Source organism: Oryx dammah, unplaced genomic scaffold (assembly GCF_014754425.2).
Source record: "Oryx dammah isolate SB20612 unplaced genomic scaffold, SCBI_Odam_1.1 HiC_scaffold_2, whole genome shotgun sequence".
NCBI lineage: Eukaryota > Metazoa > Chordata > Mammalia > Artiodactyla > Bovidae > Oryx > Oryx dammah.
In genome coordinates this window covers 73,595,285-73,612,316 of record NW_024070186.1, presented here as the reverse complement: position 1 = coordinate 73,612,316, position 17,032 = coordinate 73,595,285, and the positions used below count along the sequence as shown (strand labels likewise).

The following is a 17,032-nucleotide window of genomic DNA, read 5'->3' as shown; positions in this document are numbered from 1 at the left end:
AGTGCTAATAGGGGTGCCTTCTGGTGCTGTTAGTTCTTTGAGCCTAAGTACTAATCTTGGCTGGTGTTAGGCTGGCATTATTTCAACTAACATGAAGATTTATTTCCAGACCATTCCTTAACACTGTTCCCGTGTCTGAGGCGTGACTCTGAGCATAGCTCCTTTTCTTATAATTGCATTCAGATATGTACATGTTGATCACATAACTCTACCAACTCTGGTTGGTTTAAGATGTGATATATATTCTTTTTTTTTTTTTTTAATTCAGCAAACATTTGAGCACTCTCCAAGATGTACACACAGCCCTGAATGAAGTGTTCTGGTGCACATGATGATAAATTGAGGCTGGCCCTGCCTGCCCTCCCTAGAAGCTTCAACTCATAGTCATGTATGTAGATTACTAAAATTTAGATGCTGTGGAAATTAACAAGAAGAAAAGAATTCTTCAGTCTCTGAGATCAGGGAAGACTTCAGGAGGAGGTAGAATTTGGTTGGAGACTTGAAGAACAGGTAGAATTTGGAGAAATGAAGAACATGCCTGGTGGAAGAAAGAGCTGTGGGTAGAACCAACAAGCTGTGGGTAGGCCAACCAAAGAACTGTTGGCTTTGAGCATCAAGTGTGAAGTCATAGATATAGAGGGCTTGATCATGAGTTTCAGATGATGTGTGTTTTTTGTTTTTTTTTTGCTAAATCTGCAGTTTGTTTTGGTAGGTGTTTTTTTCTCATTTTAAAAAAGGCCAGTGGGGTTTTTTGTTTGTTTTTCAAACTTTTAATTTTATATTGGAGCATAGCTGATTAATAATGTTATGATAGTTTCAGGTAGACAGCAAGGAGATGATGTGTGTTCTTGAATAACAGGCCAAGGAGTTGGTATCTTAGTTGCTTTAAATTAAAATTGAAGCGAAAATAAGACAAAGCTCTGTGATGCTTTTATAAGCTTTTTTTTTTGGTGGTACTGGTTTTCTCACTGTGCTCAGGCTAAAGCCAAGGGTGACTGTTTTTTCCCTAGCATGTCTAATCTAACTAAGAAAGGAGGAAACATGCAAAATAAGGAGTAGTCAACTAAAGTTCATGTACCTTTACTACTTTACTCTTTTTGTCCTTTCTGTCAAGTGTACCACTGGTAGAATTTGCTTTCTACCCATGTTAGAATATTCTGCCTCTAGGCAAGGTAACAAAGCAAGTATTCACAGAGTCCAGTGACCTTCACCAAGTGTCTCCTTTAGTTCTGTGTCTGGCTGACACTTTAGCCTTGGTTGGAGTATTTGTGATTAGTGAGTGGAAGAACTATTTGGGTAAGTTCAAGTTATATGCTAGAGACAAGGATGTGAATAGTAATCTCTTACCAAGAAATAGGATTCTAGGATATGTTATTGTGAAAGAATTATGGTCTCTTGCAGAAAATGCAAATTATGGAAGATTACAGGAAAAAATAAAATCACCCTTAGCACCTCTACCTGGGGACAACTATTGTTGTCATAAAATAGTTTTGTTTAGTACTTTAACAAAATTTGACTCTGAAAGCTCTTCTTTATGGATGAAAGGTATGTGAATTTTTCTATGCCCTTGTGTTTTCAGCATCAGAAATATTACCTGTGAGTCTCCTTGCTGTTAGGAAGGAGAGCGGGGTGAAGGAGATTAGTATTGCAGTCTCTGCATTATTTTTCTCTTGATTGGTACTCAGTGACTCAGCATATTTTCTGGACAGTCAGTAATAGGATGAGTAAGAACACCTGCCTCCCTGCCCCCTTTTCCCTGAAGGCATCTATAAAGCTTTATAGAGCTTAGTATGGTATGATACGGTCTCTGGCCTGGTGCCAGATGTTGGTCTCCAATAACAGCCTGGAGCTCTCTGGTGGGGATGACAACAGCGCTGCCATTGGTGCAGAGCCCAGGTGGCTTTCCTGCATGGTGACTGAGTCTAGAGCCCGCAGGTCTCCTGAGGTTGGCCTGCTGCCTTGATCATGAGCTCTTTTACGCCATCTGCAGCACGGCTGCTGCTTCTTAGCTAGAAAATGCTGCTTAAGGGAAATAAATATAGCTTGTTGGCATGAGTTAAAGGAGCTTTCTGTCAAAAGGGAAGAAAAGTATTGGAACTAGCAACGTACTTTTCAAGCAATTTTAAATACTCAAGCCTTTATTTTGTTAAAATCTATAACTTGCAAGTGACAAATGGTTAATGAAAATTTTTTCATTGAAACCTGGATTTTGCTTTGAGGTAGCCTTGTACTGAAGGCTACACAACTGAAGCAACTTAGCAGCAACAGCAGCAGCAGCAACAGCAGCAGCAGCAACAGCAGCAGCAGCAGCCTTGTACTAGGGCTTCCCAGGGGATGTATTGGTAAAGAAACTCACCTGCCAGTGCAGGAGATGCAAGAGACATGGGTTCGATCCTTGGTTTGGGAAGATCCCCTGGAGAAAGAAATGGCAACCTGCTCCAGTGTTATTGCCTGGAAAATTCCATGGGCAGAAGAGCCTAGCAGGCTACAGTCCATGGGGTCAGAAAGAGTCAAACGCAACTGAGCATGCATACGCAGCCTTGTGCTAATGCTTTCTAAAATGTCTCACCATTCTGTCCCTCACTTTCTCTTAATCAAAAATAAAAAAGGCCAATGCCAGGAACAGGAAACAGGGCCTCTGTAAGTCTTTGCAATAGTTGAACCTCTCAGTATCAAAGTTACAGACTAATATGAAGTTAATTTGGTGCACAAAAGTCCACTAATTAGTAGAATTAATCTTATTAAGTCGATCCCTTCCCCCCTTACCCCCCTTTTTGTGAGTTAACCTATTTAGATAATTAGATGCCATATTTTTTTAAATTATTTAAGATTATTTTCTGAATTAGCTGTTCAAAGAATCAACTCTTATTAGATATCAAATGACAATTTCTGTTGCCTAAAGCAGGTATGATGTTAGGCAGTTACTTAGTTTCCTTAAATGTATTCTCACAGTGGGAAAATAGGCCAACTGCCCAAATATTCACCTTTACTTTGCATCTCACTGTTGTCAGTGCTTCCAGCCTGCTCTGCAGTACAGGTCACATAATGGACCCACTCATGTCTTATTTGAGGCATTTAACACAGGCACACACAGTACTGGGCACTGAAGGGAGTTTTATTTACAAATTATATTTTGGCTTTTTTTTTTAAGCTAAAGCCTGAAAGTCTTCAAGGGATTTTGTCAAATGTAAAATACCAACATTTTGTTATCTACATTGGTGGTTCTCAATTTAGGCTGCATATTAAAATCACTTGAAGAATGTTTAAAAAAGATACTAACACTCCAGACAAATTAAACCAGTCTCTGGGGTCATGCTCCGGCAATCAGTGCTTTTTAAAGCTGCCCTGGTGATCCTAATGTGTTACCAGCACCGAGAACCTCTTCCCTAGATCTCACAGGATCGTCTCTTCCATCCCCTCAACCAGTGGGGCTCCAAGTGTTTCCCTTTTCTTCTTCTGAGATTTATTTTCAGTTTATCCTTTGAAACTTTATCATTGTAATAACAAAGTTAATTTCATCCCTCGATGTAATAGGAACTTGGGGAAAGTTTCTTGGAATTTAGCTTATGAAACAACTGAAAGCCCTCCAGTTTTTCTCCTGATTCTGGGGTAATGCTAGATTATGAGGTGCAGAAAAATACCTGTTTTACCATGGTGGTAACAAGGCATATCCACTGGTTTTACGTATTTACACTTGTGGATTGTATTAATAGCAGATCCTGGACATTAGGGTAACGCAGCCTAGTTACAAATGAGTGAGCTGGGGTACAAATTAATCCATAGCTACTGAGCAATAAGGCTGTGAGGTTAGCAGGTTCCCCAGCTCTGACTAGTGAGCCATTTCTAATATATTATGCTTCCTTCCTGTGAAGGTTGCATTCTGAAATTTTGCTGTCCCTCTGGACTGAAGTGGCCACTCTCTGGAATTTCTTAAGGGAAATGCTTGAGATGATCGGGATCTTGTTAATTATGCATTGGAATAAGAAATTGCTGAGATCTGGGGGAATTGTCCTTTGTGGTGTTAATTTATTGAGAGGGAGGATGGGGAAGCCTGAAGTCAGATGTTCTTGGAAGGGCATCAGCTTTTTCATTTCTTTTTAAATTTAAAATAAAATGTAACTTTCTCTTTAATTTTTAACCTTTTGAGTCTCTTTGAAAACTGTTACCTTTGTAACAGCTTCCCTTAAATATTTGTCTTTCTAAATGTTTATGGAGTGGGACACCTACAGAAAAGCTTTTACGTGAGCCAGAAGAGTTTGTAGGAAGAGGCTATCCATTCTGTATTTTTGTTAATATCTTGTGAATTGAGGAGAAGAATATGCTTTAGGCTCTTGAGGCAAGTCCATTCTGATTGTGCCCCTAGGGCGGCTTTCTTTGTGGGGCAGGTCAGACTGGAGTATTGTAACCTTTAATCCCCTTGGAAGCTGAGAGGTGCACCTGGTTGGTTCCTCAGCCCCTGGGTTTCCTTCAGAAGGCTACCCTGCTGTTTGCTGTCAGGAAGGAACTGTTCAGCCTGAGGAATGACCATCAGCCCTTGGTATCTTGTCCCAGGGGCCTCCAGGCAGGGGGAAGCCCGAGGTTGCCCTTTCAGCAGACATTCCACTCTGGCAGCCTGTTAAAATGAAATGGACAAACCAGATAAGCAGAAGCCCTGTGGTGTGACAGTGAGCCTGTTATCACAGCCCTGGGGATGGTCTTGGAGCACAGAGGAGGGAGGGCCCCTGTTCAAGTATCTCTGTTTGCTTATGGATAGAAAATTCCTTACTTTCCTCACCGGATGGGCATATAAATGGCTCCGTGTTTCCCTGACCTTTATTCGAACAGTGGCTGAATCTAAATTTCACTGTCCCCTTTCGGTTCCCCAGCGTCCTCACCCTGCTCCACCTGAGTCTCCTAGCCAGAGTCCTCAGGAAGATACAAACAGCAGCAGTAATTTCTTTTGTTGAATGTTTTCTCAACTCCTGGATCAAGCAGTATTTTTCCCTTTGGAATGAATCAGCTGCTGTGGACTGTGGCTGTGTCCTCTGTCCATGGAAAGCCCTTCAGTCTGCAAAGCTCCTTAGGAGCAATACAGAAAAATTAGTGCATCTCAAGAGAAGTCTTAAGAAGTTACTTCTAAAACTGACTTAAAGCATTGTAATATAAAAAACAAATAGGCCATAAAACACATTTCCCTAGGTCAGCATACACCAAATACTAGCATGTGAGCTAAGTTTAGCTCTCTTGGACTACCTTAGCACTACTGACATTTGGGGGCTAAATCCTTCTTTGTTGTGGGGGCCTGTCCTGTGCCTGGTTGGCTGCTCGGCAGCATCCCTGGCCTCTACCCACTGAATGCACAGTTATGACCAAAATGTCTGCAAACATTACCAGATGTCTCCTGGGCAAGCAAAAATCCTCCTCAGTTGAAGACTACTAGGCTACACTATCCAAAACTGTAGCTGCCAGCCACAGGCAGCTGTTGGGCCTTGGAAATGTGGAAAGTCCAAGTTGAGATCTGCCGTATAGAACACACGCACCAGGTGTCAAAGATTTAGAACCAAAAAAGAATATAAAATACCTCATAATTTTTTATTGATTACATGTTTAAAAGATACTATTTTGTATATATTGGGTTAAAGTATATTCTTATGGTTAATTTCACCTGTTTCTCTTCCCTTTTTAGTGTGGCTACTAAAAACATTTAAATTACATTTGTGTCTTATATTTTTTTCTGTTGGACAACATTGCACTAGAGTGTCAATCTACTGTGGTTTAACCATTAATCTTCTATTAAGCATCTAGTCCCCTGTATACCATTGGGTTTAAATTATATCTTTTCTTGGGGAGAGTTTTCTTTCTACAGTAATATTATGAAGACAAAGCATGCATAAAGTGTTACATGTGACCAGTTTCCCTGACTGCTGCTGCTGCTGCTGCTGCTACTGCTAAGTCACTTCAGTCGTGTCCGACTCTGTGCGACCCCATAGACGGCATCCCACCAGGCTCCCCGGTCCCTGGGATTCTCCAGGCAAGAACACTGGAGTGGGCTGCCATTTCCTTCTCCAGTGCATAAAAGTGAAAAGTGAAAGTGAAGTCGCTCAGTCTCGACCCCGTGGACTAGAGCCCACCAGGCTCCTCCGTCCGTGGGATTTTCCAGGCAAGAGAACTGGAGTGGGGTGACTACCTGCCAGCAACTCACTAGAAATCCGGTCAAGGTTCAGATGTATGTTTTCTTATGTTTCCCTCTTTGTTCGCTTGGATTTTGTCTCTGTTTCTACTGATATTAAGGTATGTATAATTGCATCTTAAAATTTGTTTAATTTCTTGCTTGGTGACATTGAATTTAGAGGCTGAGAGATGGACACTTTTGAATCAATTTAGATTATTCTGGATTTTGAACTTTTATAAATACTAGACTATAACCTGCATGAAAGCAGTGATTTTGAGGTGTGAGTCTGTTTTTTCACTCCTGTTTCCCCAGCACCCAGAGCTGTGCCTGGCGTGTTGTAGGTCCCTCAATAAATACTGAATGGATGGGTAAAACATATGTTTTTCAGTAAAAGCTGACTGTTCAAAATATTATGTCAGTTACTTGGTCACTTTTTTAGCTGTATTCTCCTTTTTCTTGTGCTAATTTCATTACACAGAAAGTTTTCCTTTTTATATTCAAGCCATCCATTTTGCCTTTGGTAAATTTCTGACTTTGGGGGAAGATGGAGACTATTTTCCTTCCATCAGTGTGCTAAAATGCTATTTAATTCTCTTCTGTTTATTTCACCATTTTAATGTAACTTTGAGGGTTAATCCTAGATGGATTAATGTATGATATGAAACATGAATCTCAGTTCATCTCCATTCTGTTTTTTATTTGTCCTAGTGATATCCACTGAATCATATTTCCCTACCCTGTTATATTATTTATGTGTTCATATAGCAAACCTATATAGCTTGAGTATATAGAGTCAGTTTTCTTGGTTCATTTTCATTTTTAATCCAGTCAGTCTTAGAACATTGATAACTTGCTTTACAGAATGTTAATATAGTAGAATATATTTGTTTTTACTTTAAATAGACATTTTTTTTCCCTCGACTTGCTTGGCCAGGTAAACTTCTTTTGGAAAGCCTAGAAAGAAAGAGAAGTTAGGCATCCAGCCAGATACAATTAGACATTTGTGACATCTTTGCAGTTACTAGCAGGGTGATATAAATATGCTTTTACTTTATTTTAAAATATCAGTCTGTAATGTATTCATCTGTTAGCATCTACTCATCTTTGGTTGAAAAACCACCTGGAAGTGCACTTTTGCAATTAAGTAAACTCATCTGTTTATAGTCTAGTGTTCTAATCATGTATTTGTGATTTTGTACTTTGGAAAGTACCATTTGCTTATAATGAGGTTAGTTTGGAGAGTCAGAGTTTATTTTAATCTGATACTCACCCTGGGAAAGAGAGGGGAGCTGGCTGTCTATAAAGATACATCCGAGCTCATCTTATACAGTAATGATTTATTTGCTTGTTTTTTCTTTGAAAGGCACATAGCTTAGTAATTAAGAGCCTTAACTCTGGAGCCTGGATTCAATCTCTGCTTTTTAAAGATCTCTTCAAGTCTTTGTTGTTACTTCACAGTTTCCTCAGCTGTAAGACAGGGGAATGAGAGTGTCTACCTCATAGGGTAATTGTGAGAATTATAAGAAGTTAGTATCTGTAAAACATTTAAAATAATGCCTGGCACACAGTCGATGCTATATTGGTTTGTTATAAGTTCGTTTGTCCACATTTTCCCATCACCTTCAAGTAAGCGGTTTGCCTTTACAGATATATGCTAGTCATGAGATCTGGCTGCAGACAAAGAAGGCTGTCCTAACTTCCTCTATTTCTTGCTAATGTCCCAGAGTAGGTGGGACAAAGGCAGCCTTGGGTCAACAAAATAGAACTGAAAGTACTAAAGCTAATAGAAGTTCTCTTTTGCAATATCACTGTAATACACATTTTATAATGAGTAATTAAGCAAACTGGATATATGTCTAGTTGCTAGGAGCTATACTTTCTAATCCTATAATCCCACTGGTGGAATTTATCCTAAATAATCCAGAAAGAGAAAAATAAACTATAATTGTTTTTTATACTATTAATAATACACAAAATATTAGAAGTGTATTGGTTAAGAAGATTTCTTAGTGGTATATCATGTAGCTTTAAATGATGATAATGCAGACTGTGGAGCAATATTGAGATATTCTAGTTGATATTTGCATAATAGGTGCCAGGCCGTATACTGAGCCAGGGGCCAGGGATACAAACAAGAATTAGTCAGCCTGCCCTCCAGGAGCTCTTCTCTTGCCAGAAGCATCCCACTGCAGTGGTGTAGTACAGGGAAGACATAGGAAGGAGGAAATGAATTCCCTAATCTTGAAACAATTAGGGAAAGCTAAAGGAAAGAGGAATGGTTGAGATAGTCCGTAAGATTTATCAGGTGGATCAGTTGGTGTGTAATTAATATGTATTAAATGTTTGTTTAATACTTATATCCAATATTTTGCTAAACACTTTTCGTTATCCTATTCATTCCTCTCAACACTTTGTGGTCTTCCCTGGTGCCTCAGCTGGTAAAGAATCCACCTACAATGCGGGAGACCTGGGTTCGGTCACTGGGTTGGGAAGATCCTCTGGAGAAGGGAAAGGCTACCCACTCTAGTATTCTGGCCTGGAGAATTCCATGGACTGTAGAGTCCATGGGATTGCAGAGTCAGACATAACTAAGTGACTTTAATTCATTCTTCTCAACACTTTGTGGTAGGTGCATGTACCGTTGTAAAAATGAGTAAGTTGAAGCTTAAAGTGACTTGGTAATATGCAGAAAGTTGGTGGCAGAATCAGCCTGTGAGCCCATATCTTATTTTCTAAAAGCCATGTGCAGGGACTTCCCTGGTGGCACAGTGGATAAAATCCACCTGCCAATGCAGGGGACACGGGTTCAGTCCCTGGTTCAAGAAGGTTCCCATGCCACTGAGCAACTAAGCCCATGTGCTCTAGGACCCTCAGGCCACAACTCCTGAGCCTGTGGGCTGCAACTACTGAAGCTTGCATGGCCTAGAGCCTGTACTCCACAACAGGAGAAGCCACCGCAATGAGAAGTCCTCGTACTGCAAAGGAGAGTAGCCCTTGCTTGCAGCAACCAGAGAAAGCCCACATGCAGCAATGAAGACCCAGCATAGCCAAAAATAAATATATAAACTAAATTATAAAAATAAGAAAATAAAATCCGTATGCAAAACCACTATACTTCACAGAGGCCTCCAACTATGGGAAAATCCCACAGTGGCCTAAGGAGTATAAATACTTTAAGATCATAGAGAGTATAGTTTTATTGGAGTAAGGGGGTTTTGTCTTGGTTTTCTTGATAGTGTTGTTTTATCATTCAAGAATTCTTGCCAGGAGCTAAACACCTGCTACTTACTGTTTTGAGAGTCCTGTCTTTGAAGGAGCTGGGGGCAAGTATGGAACAGGACTTAAAATGGGATTCTGCGTGGATTCTATCATCTCCAACAAATATTTCACTGTTGTTATCTAGGCAGTGAGTAGGATATGGCAACAAGATTGACAGTTTAAGAAGCAGTTTTCCTAAAGCTATTCTTTAGGAAAGAATAGCAAAAATATGATGTAACTTATTAAGTGGGTTGCTTAGAATGGTCACTTTCAGTTGTCTTAGATCAACAATATAGACTTTTCCATACCCTTACAGTGGTCATTCCTACTCCATGTGTTATTATTATATGAAAATATGAGAATTAATTTAGCCACTTTTTCAACTACTTTTATGGGGGTTTTTCTTTGTCAGGATAAAATTATACTGAATGCCTTGTATGAAAATCAAAAACAGTACAAGAGCCCTCAGTCTCTTGATATGTCACAGGCGTTTTCTCATGCTGGTGTAGCACTCATGATATGCCTGGGGGAGTGAAACCTTGCTAGTCTGCTCTCATCTGAGTGTTTTTGGAGAACCTTTGAATTTCACATTCTCCACTATGGGAAGTAACTACCTGGAAGGTGGTAGAACATGACATCATGCATATAGTCAAAGGAACAAAACTCATGCATTAAGATCAATTTTTGTTTGTTGTTATCATTAAGTCCATTCACTTTTCTTTTCATAGCTTTTGATGAAACTAGGCATTTTAGAGATGAATAAAATGAAATCAGTGTACTATAAAGATAGAAATTGGAATACTTTTATTCCCAGTATCTAGGACAGTTTTGTATATAGGTGCTCTGTAAGTTATTTGTTGAAAGAATGAATTAAATAAGATGTGAAGATTTTAGTTTTCTCTTAATGCTACTATGCCATTCTTATATAAGAATGCTAATGGATGGCATACCAAGTCTTCTTTTTTTAAAAAAAAAAACATAAGCTTTGATACGTCTTTCTTTCTTTCTTTATTGGTCATGCCATGTGGCATGCGGGATCTTAGTTCCCCCACCAGGGATCAAACCTGTGCCCCCTACAGTGGAAGCTCAGAGTCCTAACCACTGGACAGTCAGGAAATTCCCCCCAAGTTTTCCTTTTCTGATTCTGTACTGTCCAAAGATGTTTATAAAACTCTCCTAACTCTTGAACTTGGTTCTCCTGGAAATACAAAAGATCTAGAACAGCTAAACCAGTTTTGTAAAGGAAGAATAATAAAGTTGGAGAGATAGCACACTGTGCTATTGTAAGACTTACTAAATAGCTGCCTCTTAATGTGAGTTGCTTCTCTTCTGTGTGTAAAAGAGGTAGTGTGTGAAAATAGAGACTCCGCTTTGTGTAAGGTCCAGTGTGTTAGGTGCTACACCACTTAACTTTTTCTTGATCCAAAAGTCTATTCTTTCTTGCTAGTTCACAATAATTGCTAGAAATATTTGTGAGAATGTCAGAAAAGAATAAGGTTCCTTATAAACCCTTTCATGAGGAAAAGAATGGTTCTGCTTCTGTAACAGTAACTGCGGAAGTCACTTTGGGTTGATAAACAACAAGGCCCTATGGTATAGGACAGGGAACTATATTCAATATCCTGTGATAAACCATAATGGAAAAGAATATGAGGAAGAATATGTATGTGTGACCCTGTGATCCCACTCTGTATGGGGATCTTTGTGACTCTATGATCCATGGCATATATCTGGGGAACAATATGATCCCAAAAGATATATGCACCCCAGTGTTCATTGTAGCACTGTTTACAAAAGCTAAGATATGAAAGCAACCTAAATGTCCATTGACAGAGGAATGGATAAAGAAAAGGTGGTACATATATACAATAAAATATTACTCAGCCATAGAAAAGAATGAAATAGTGCCATTTGCAGCAACATGGATGGACCTAGAGATTATCATTCTGAGTGAAGTAAGTCATACTGAGAAGGGGAAATATCATATGACATCCCTTATATGTAGAATCTAAAATGAAATGATACAAATGAACTTATGAAACAGAAACAGACTCACAGACCTCCAGAACGAGCTTCCGGTTGCTGGAGGGGGAAGAGGTAGTTAGGGAATTTGAGGCAGACATGTACACACTGCTAAAATGAATAACAAACCGGGACCTACTGTATAGCACATGGAACTCTGCTCAATGGTTAATGTGGCAGCCTGGATGGGAGGGGGTTTGGGGGAGAATGGATACATGTATATGTATGGCTGAGTCCCTTCTCTACTCACCTGAAACTATCACAACATTGTTTGTTAATCAGCTATATACCCCAATACAGAAGTTTTTAAAAAAGAATGTGTATGCATAACTGAGTCATTTTGCTCCACTGTAAAAATTAATGCACTACTATGAATCAACTACACTTCAATAAAATAAAATTTTTAAAAAAGTAATTTTGGGTTACTTTTCGAATAAACAGGCAAAAGTCTTAGATGTGTCCAGATTTTTGGTCCACCCTCTTCTGCCATAGTCAGAGTTTGAATTACATGCATTTTTATTAATATGATTAATTGGTATTTATAAACTTTGTAGTAAATATGTATAACTTTGTATATCTACTCATGAGACCCTCTGCTTGTGGAAGTCTGGATAGGAGCTCTTTAGCTGGGCAGCCAGGGTGAGAGCCCCAGTTCTGCACTCCTTGTTGCTAACAAGAGAGAGAGAGGGGGGAGGCATGTGTGCATTCTGGCTTTTTCTGCCTGACAGAACTGTTTAGTGGGGAGGGGTGTTGATTGTTAACTTTTTATCATAGAAAATAGGCAATAGAATTTGCAGTTAGTAGTGAAGTAATTGACTCTCAGTCTGTATTGGGAAATGAAAGATAAAACATTTTGGTGATAAAAATATAAATTTTAAAACATACAACACAATGAGTGAATCCTAATATAAACTGTGGATTTCAGTTAGTGATAACACATCGGTCTTGGCCCATCACTTGTGGCAAATGTAGTGCACTCATGCAAGATGTTAATTACGGAGGAGAAGAGGGTAGGTGAGGAGGTCTATGGGAGCTCAGTACTTTCTGCTCAGTTTTTCTGAAAGTGCTCAAATAATAATAATAAATGAAGTCTATTAGTATAGAAGTTTTAAAGTATCCGGTTGAATGTTCCTTAGTGAGTTCATATCACACAGGTGAGTGTTTAACTTCCTGACCCTTGGGATTTCCTGGGTGAGATGAATCAAGTTTGCAGTTTGAGCTGTTGTATCAGTAGATTTGGTCCTCTCTGATTCTCTCATGTTCATTAACTGTGCTTTGCCTTTTCTCCCTCTCTGTTGAAACAGTTGGATTGCCAGGATGCCTTGGAAACAGCAGCCCGAGCGGAAGGCCTTTCCCTGGACCCCTCCATGCATTCTCAGCTCAGAATCCTGGATGAGGAACATCCCAAGGGAAAGTACCATCATAGCTTAAGTGTTCTGAAGCCCATCCGGACCACTTCCAAGTAAGAGGTTCTGCTAGTTAATGGCTTGTCTGTGAAGCACCAGAAAAATTTGGGCTAAGATTATTTGGGGAAACTTGAGTTTAGTCATCAGTATCAGTTCAGTCGCTCAGTCATGTCCAACCCTTTGCAACCCCATGGACTGCAGCATGCCAGGCTTCCCTGTCTATCACCAACTCCCAGAGCTTACTTAAATTCATGTCCATCGAGTCAGTGATGACATCTAACCATCTCATCATCTGTTGCCCCTTCTCCTCCTGCCTTCAATCTTTCCCAGCATCAGGATCTTTTCCAATGAGTCAGTTCTTCACATAAGGTGGCCAAAGTATTGGAGCTTCAGCTTCAGCATCAGTCCTTCTAATGAATATTGAGGATTGATTTCCTTTAGGATTGACTGGTTTGATCTCCTTGCAGTCCAAGGGACTCTCAAGAGTCTTCTCCAACACCATAGTTCAAAAGCATCAGTTCTTCGGTGCTCAGCTTTCTTTATAGTCCAACTCTCATATCCATACATGACTACTGGAAAAACCATAGCTTTGACTAGATGGACCTTTGTTGGCAAAGTAATGTCTCTGCTTTTTAATATGCTGTCTAGGTTGGTCATAGCTTTTCTTCCAAGGAGCAAGCATCTTTTAATTTCATGGCTGCAGTCACCAACTGCAGTGATTTTGGAACCTAAAAAATAAAGTCTCTCACTGTTTCCATTGTTAAGAGTGCTGTATACTAACTAAACAGCATATTTTAAGTGTTGGCTAGCCTCTCCATGTGTGTTGACAATTTTGTGCTCTGGGTTTTCTCTCCTCAGACATCAGCACCCAGTGGACAATGCTGGGCTCTTCTCCTGTATGACTTTTTCTTGGCTTTCTCCTCTGGCTCGCAAAGCCCACAAGAAGGGGGAGCTCTTAATGGAGGATGTGTGGTCTTTGTCCAAGTATGAGACTTCCGAGGTGAACTGCAGAAGGTAGGCGTCTCTGGTCCACCCTTGTCTCCCACAGACTGGATATGTAGGGCCTGAGCTAGGAGTGTGGGTCTGGCAGTGCCACTTTCAGAACTCTGAGTCCTTTTAGGATTTGAGCTGTGCTATAGAGGGAGGGTAGCCTGGGGGTGACTTTCTCTGCTCTTCTGCTTTATCTCCTATTTTACCTTGAATCCTATTTTAACTACGGGCTTTCTCTCTCTCTCTCAGCCCCGCTTCTCTTCCTGAGTCTGCAGGGAGATTATGTTGCTGCCTTGTGACAGAGTACATTTTTGTGGTAGCCGATGGTCATGATTAAAATCTAGTTTACAACTTTATACTTTACCAGAGGATCCTTCAGCAAGGGTTGGGGACCCTTGAGAAAGACAGATTCTATTCAGGGATAATTTTTGTGGGTGGAAGGAAAGACTTTGGTTCTCCTCATTTTCTGAATCCTGAGAGGCTGCCTATACAGGGTAAATATGTGGTTACCAGGAAGGGTCTTTTTTCCCCAGAAGGTGAAGACTCTGTACATAACTTTAAAGGAGAGACTGGTGTGAGTGGTGGCAGCAGGGAGGCTGGGGTGTGCGTATTCCCTGGAAGGATGTGTAACGGAGGATATGTGCCCTTGTTAAGACTAGAGAGACTGTGGCAAGAAGAGCTGAATGAAGTTGGGCCCGACGCTGCTTCCCTCCGGAGGGTTGTGTGGACCTTCTGCCGCACCAGGCTCATCCTCTCCATCGTGTGCCTGATGATCACGCAGCTGGCAGGCTTCAGTGGACCAGTAAGTCCTAACCATCCTTTCTGACAGTCTCCAGGGGCCCGGCCATGGCCAGCTCTAACATTCTTATTCTGTTTCAGGGGTTGTGCTCACCTTTGGGCTAGTTAGCAACCTTAGAGATCCTCCAGGTCTGTTGCCAGGGGACAACTGATACTGGGTGAATAGTGGTTTGTGAAAACTGGAAGGATGAGGGGGCCGTGTTACCAGAGACGAAGCGGAACTGGCTTGCTTCCCTGGGGTGGGGGTGAAGCTGAGTGATTCCGTTCTTGCACAGGACCATGCTGCTGTGCTGTGTGTTGACATGAAACAACAGTCCTGGTTCGGGCAGTGTGTCTTGCTGTGCTGTGAGTGGCATTGTGTGGCATAGGCTGTTGAGTTGGTGCTGGTTTCGCAGCGAAGGTCTGGAGGCAGAGTTGTCACGTGTTTGCCGGTTCTGTGGCAAAGGAGCTCTCAAGAAGCTGGAGGACTGTTGAGATTTTTAGAGTCTAACCTGAAGTTCATTTTCAGTTTTGGTTTATAGTGTAAGCTGCGTAGCAGGTGTCGGGGTGGCAGCCCTGGTTTTCCTAGTGTTGCTGAAGCAGAGTAGGGGAGAAGAGTGACCGTCACACTGTTCTCTGGACACCTGTTTCTTACACCCACTGTGCTGCCCTTACACTTGAGACTGATTAAATCTACTTTCTACATATTTGCCTTGAGGCATCGGAGCAGTAGTACTCCTTATTCTGTGCATTTTCCGTGTGTGGGTAAGCTGGTGGTTCATGGTTTTGGTAAGTATGGGCCTAAGATGCATGGTAATTAGGTAAAACTAATTTGCAGTTTTTCTGTTATGTTCTCTTTTTGTTGTTGTTTGTTCATTTGTTTTTTGTTTTTAATGTTTGATGCCTTTAAAAAGTTTTGATCTCTTTTCTGAAGCAGAGAACACTCCTTTTCTGGTATTGGGTTTCTTATTAATTGACCAACTAACACACTTTGGTATAAGTTTTTAAGTAAGAGGGACCATGTACCTGAATATCATGTCACTGACCAAAATGGCAAACGTTTTCATAGGACCAGCTTCCCCCAAGAAGAGCTTCTGTCATTGTTTCACTACAGGGCTGGTGGCTGCTCTGATCTTTTGAAGAATTCTTTCAGCTGGGTAGCACGGTATATAGGCTTCCTTGATTCTGTTTGGTCAATGCTAGAATTTCATTGGCTCTCCCACCTCCCCCCTCCACCAAAATTCCATATTGTTGGGATTTTAATTTTTCACTTGGGGAAAAAAAGTTACTTATGCTTGTTCAGCTTGGGGGCCTTATAGTCACTCCCTTGAGCACCTGCATATTCTTTCAGCTCTCTTTTAAGGCACCGTGCACTGGACTACTAATCTCTAGTAAAGTGTCCTCAATGCCAGCGAAAGCTGAGAGCCTTCCTCCAATAGGAAAACAGCAGCACGCTTTTCCTTTTCTTCACTCTCTTTATGAAACAGCACCTTAAGGCCTGTGTTATTTCAGGAGACTTTTTCCCTGGAACGACCAAGAAAGCAGTGGTTCCATCCATAGTCTCTCATTGACAAAAAAAGATTTCAGATTGTAAGCAATGGAAATTTCTGTTTTTCAGAGCTCCAGTTCTAACAAATTTCTTTTTAACTGGAAATTGAAGAATTGGGTTTGAGATTACTATTAGCAGTGAGCATACCTTCCATCTGTGGATTTAAATCCTCTGGAAGAATATCCATTTTTTATTTTTGCACATTTTCTAATATGTCAGGGCTTTCAAACTGTCTTCACCTGTTCTTACAGAAATCTAGTAAGAACTGAGTCCCCAGATACCATATATATATATATATATATATATATATATATTTTTTTTTTTTTTAATCTCCCCTCCGGCCTCACTGAACCTTGGTAGCCATATGCAGAGCTAATGAAACACAATCAAGTGAATGTGTGTTGTTTCATTTTTTAAACTGCTGGCTGGCCAGGGCTGGACGTTAATGATCAAGATGGGTTTCAGTCACACCAGTGGACCAGCACTCTGCACATGGCATCTAAGGGTCACCATAGTGTTAATGGAGAACCAAAATCTATAAGGGTATGATCCTGAACTCCGATGAGTGGCCAAATTGCTAAACTTGCAGAGGTGATCTGTGGCCTTCTTGGATTAAAACAGTTTTAGAAGACCAGGCCTGACTTATGATTTGTGTGTAAAGAATTAGCATCCGCCCTGTAGATTTGCAAGAGACGGCTTCCTCCTGCAGTGCAATCTCTTGGTGAATGCTAACTCTGCTCACGGGCCTTTGCGGGAAAGGACAGTGAAAAGCCTCTAGAGAGGTAAGTTTCCCGCCCTTCCAACCTCTCTCCAGCTGCAGCTTGCTTGGTGCTGTCAGGATCTGGATTTGGGGGGAGTGTCTCTGTAGTGGAACCAGTG

At 40.8% G+C, this 17,032-nt stretch overlaps 1 protein-coding gene across 5 annotated transcripts in view; it reads left to right on the top strand.

Annotated features, from left to right (window-relative positions):
* The window catches only part of ABCC5 (ATP binding cassette subfamily C member 5), a 79,992-nt gene that overhangs the window by 7,657 nt on the left and 55,303 nt on the right, over positions 1-17,032 (top strand). For 4 of the 5 annotated variants that reach the window (XM_040251875.1, XM_040251882.1, XM_040251898.1 and 1 more), the window contains exons 3-5: positions 12,736-12,893; positions 13,696-13,851; positions 14,482-14,629. In XM_040251875.1, coding sequence (XP_040107809.1) covers positions 12,736-12,893; positions 13,696-13,851; positions 14,482-14,629 — 462 coding nt within the window. Of the gene's footprint in view, positions 1-12,735; positions 12,894-13,695; positions 13,852-14,481; positions 16,936-17,032 lie in introns of all 5 variants that reach the window. The other variant, XM_040251890.1, reaches the window with a different exon arrangement.